General features: G+C 57.1%; 1 protein-coding gene across 1 annotated transcript in view; it reads left to right on the top strand.

Moving 5' to 3' along the window:
• LOC101633537 (carbonyl reductase [NADPH] 3) overlaps window positions 1–2,742 on the top strand; it is a 14,646-nt gene that overhangs the window by 5,231 nt on the left and 6,673 nt on the right. Inside the window, exons 2-3 of the mRNA XM_004675535.1 lie at window positions 1–278; window positions 1,533–1,640. Coding sequence (XP_004675592.1) covers window positions 1–278; window positions 1,533–1,640 — 386 coding nt within the window. The remainder of the gene's footprint in view (window positions 279–1,532; window positions 1,641–2,742) is intronic.

The following is a 2,742-nucleotide window of genomic DNA, read 5'->3' on the forward strand; positions in this document are numbered from 1 at the left end:
CACCCGCGTGGCGCTGGTGACCGGCGCCAACAAGGGCATCGGCTTCGCCATCGCGCGCGACCTGTGCCGCCAGTTCTCGGGGGACGTGGTGCTCACGGCGCGGGACGCGGCGCGGGGCCGGGCGGCCGTGCAGCGGCTGCAGGCCGAGGGCCTGAGCCCGCGCTTCCACCAGCTGGACATCGACGACCCGCAGAGCGTGCGCGCGGTGCGCGACTTCCTGCGCCAGGAGTACGGGGGGCTGAACGTGCTGGTCAACAACGCGGGCATCGCCTTCAAGTGTAGGTGCTGGGGTGGGAGGTCCCTGGGGAGCCCCGAGGGTGCGGGACAGGCATCCTCCATCCGCCCCCTTGATGATGGGGCGCGCAGCGCCTTGCCCTCGCCACGCGCTCGGTGCGCGCCTCCTGCGGTGGGTTTTCGCTGTCCGTGGAGCTGTCCGTGCGGTTCGCTTGGCGCAAGGTTGGCCGGGCCCCTGGGCACCGCGATCCCCTCCCGCTGGCCGGTCTGTGCGGGCCTGTGCACAGCCCAGGGCTCACCCCAACACTCAGGCTGCAGTGTGCAAGAAACCCGCCTCTGGGGAGGTCCCGCCCGGCGAAACTCACCAGCTTTCTGTCTAATGCCAAAAATATTAGACCTCAGCGAAGGGTCACCAAGCTCCTCTTTGGGCTTTCGCTTTCTTTGAAAAGGCGCATTCATAGATGCCAGGAGGCATCTGCTCCGGACAGGAAATGAATCCCGGAGACCCGACCCGCGCCACTTGCACATTAGTGGATTTGAGACTTTGTTTAATGGAAAGCTTTGATAGGCTCTGGCGGAGAGGAAGCGAGTCGTGGTTCCCTCCCCCAGGGAACTAGAATGTTAGCAAACATCTAAGCGTGATTTTAAGTGGCATCTTTGCCAAAAAAAAAAAAGGAGGGGACCCCAAGGCGATTGTTTATTCTATTACTGGATTGAGAAAGTTACTCATCTGCCATGAGCTGGGGCAGAAAGAAACAGGCTAGCTTCGGCACAACCCCAGGGTTCCGGGGAGGAGGAACCCTAGCCGCAGAAGGGGGTCAAATGAACTGTGGCCGAGCACAAGTCCCCCCGCCCTGCGCCCTGGGCACCACCAGCCCCAAGCACCTGCCTGTGCACCAGGCTGCTGGCGCTGCTGCTGGTGGAGGCATGACTTACTCCTCCTGGGAGTGAGGCGAGGTAGCCGGGCAATTTCACAGACCCCCTGCACTCGCAGGGTCGAATATCCACGTTCAAAGCTTCTGGGAAATTGTGGCAGGCAGACCGCAGCGTTCTGGCGCCTGGGGGGTTCCTTGGAAATGCAGATACTGGAGCTCAGGCTGTGCTTCCCAGTGCTGAGCTCTGGGAAGGGACCCCAAAACTGTGTTAACACCCCCGGCAGGTGATTTAGACACACCTTGCAGTTTGAGAGGTGTGAGCCCCCTGTCCCCAAATTGCTTTTCCTTTAAGAGACGAGGGCAGCTGTGTATGAATTTCCGAGGAAATGCATGCCTTTGTTTTGTTTCCTTTTCTTTTGAAAGTCGATGACCCAACGCCTTTTGACATTCAGGCTGAGCTGACGTTGAAGACAAACTTTTTTGCCACGAGAAATATCCTCACCGAGTTACTGCCAATAATGAAACCCCACGGTAAGTCCAGCCTCTGGATCGTCCGGCCTAGTCCTCAGCAAGGGCGCAGGGGGACCCCCACAGGAATCTCCCAGGGGGGCTACCTTCTGTAGGGGTAGTAACAACAAGAAAAAAAAACTGCTTTATTTCCTCATAGAATCTGGCATCTAACCCAAACATGGTAGCTTTGACTTTAAAATGTAGCCATGATGCATGGCAGGGCTTTTGGGTTCCTCGTGAACTCAAACCGACAGTAAGGTGGACCGATAAGGTGGTTATTTCAGCAAGCTCACGGTGCTCCTCCAGCTCCCCAGGGTAGCAGAGGTCCTCTCCGCTGGCCCCTGGGACAGTATCTGTCCCAGCACTATTAGGACTTGCCCCGGACTCCTTTCTAGTACTAAGCTTGTCAAGCTCGTTCAGAAAATTCAAAGGAAATTGTGCTTTATTAGGAACTCTCCAAACTCCCAGATAGTCGATAAATAACTTTTATGACTTTTCTACAAATATTTATTAAGTGCCAACCATAGCCAGGCATTGCACGGGGGGCTGGGCCCTGCGGGTAGGCAGTGGACAGGGTTACCCCTGCCGCTGTGGGGCACAGTATCCACCACACAGAGAACCCTAAGGGTAAAAGGCGGCGTGCTGGGCGGGGCAGGAGGAGGCAGGAGGAGGCGAGCTTCCCTGGGGACTTTCTTTCCCAAGAAGTCAACAGTGAGGCTTAGGAAGGACTCTGGTTCTAATTAGAAATGTGCTCTTGTTCATGTACCACTTGGAATAAACATGATCTCTAGGGCGAAAAGCTTAAAATCTAGAGCCTCCGGGTGACCCGCCCCTCCTCCTCCCGCCCCTCCCTTGGCCTGCCTCGCAGAGCCATCACAGGCAACCTGGCACTGTCTCCTCAGGGAATGGGATGGTGACAGGCACAGGTAGACCAGCGGGCCCTGATCGATGAAGCCGTGGGCCCAGGTGCCCAGACTGATGCAGAACCACGGCGGGCTTTTATATTTTTAAAGGTTTATTTACTGTGCATGGAAGAACTGGGGACCTGGGGTACAACCCCGAGGTGTGGTGGAGGGGTGAGAGGACTCCCCAGAGACAGTGGGGAGCAGAACAGGTGGATCTA

This window comes from Condylura cristata, unplaced genomic scaffold, assembly GCF_000260355.1.
Source record: "Condylura cristata isolate star-nosed mole 26May11 unplaced genomic scaffold, ConCri1.0 scaffold00003, whole genome shotgun sequence".
Classification (NCBI taxonomy): domain Eukaryota; kingdom Metazoa; phylum Chordata; class Mammalia; order Eulipotyphla; family Talpidae; genus Condylura; species Condylura cristata.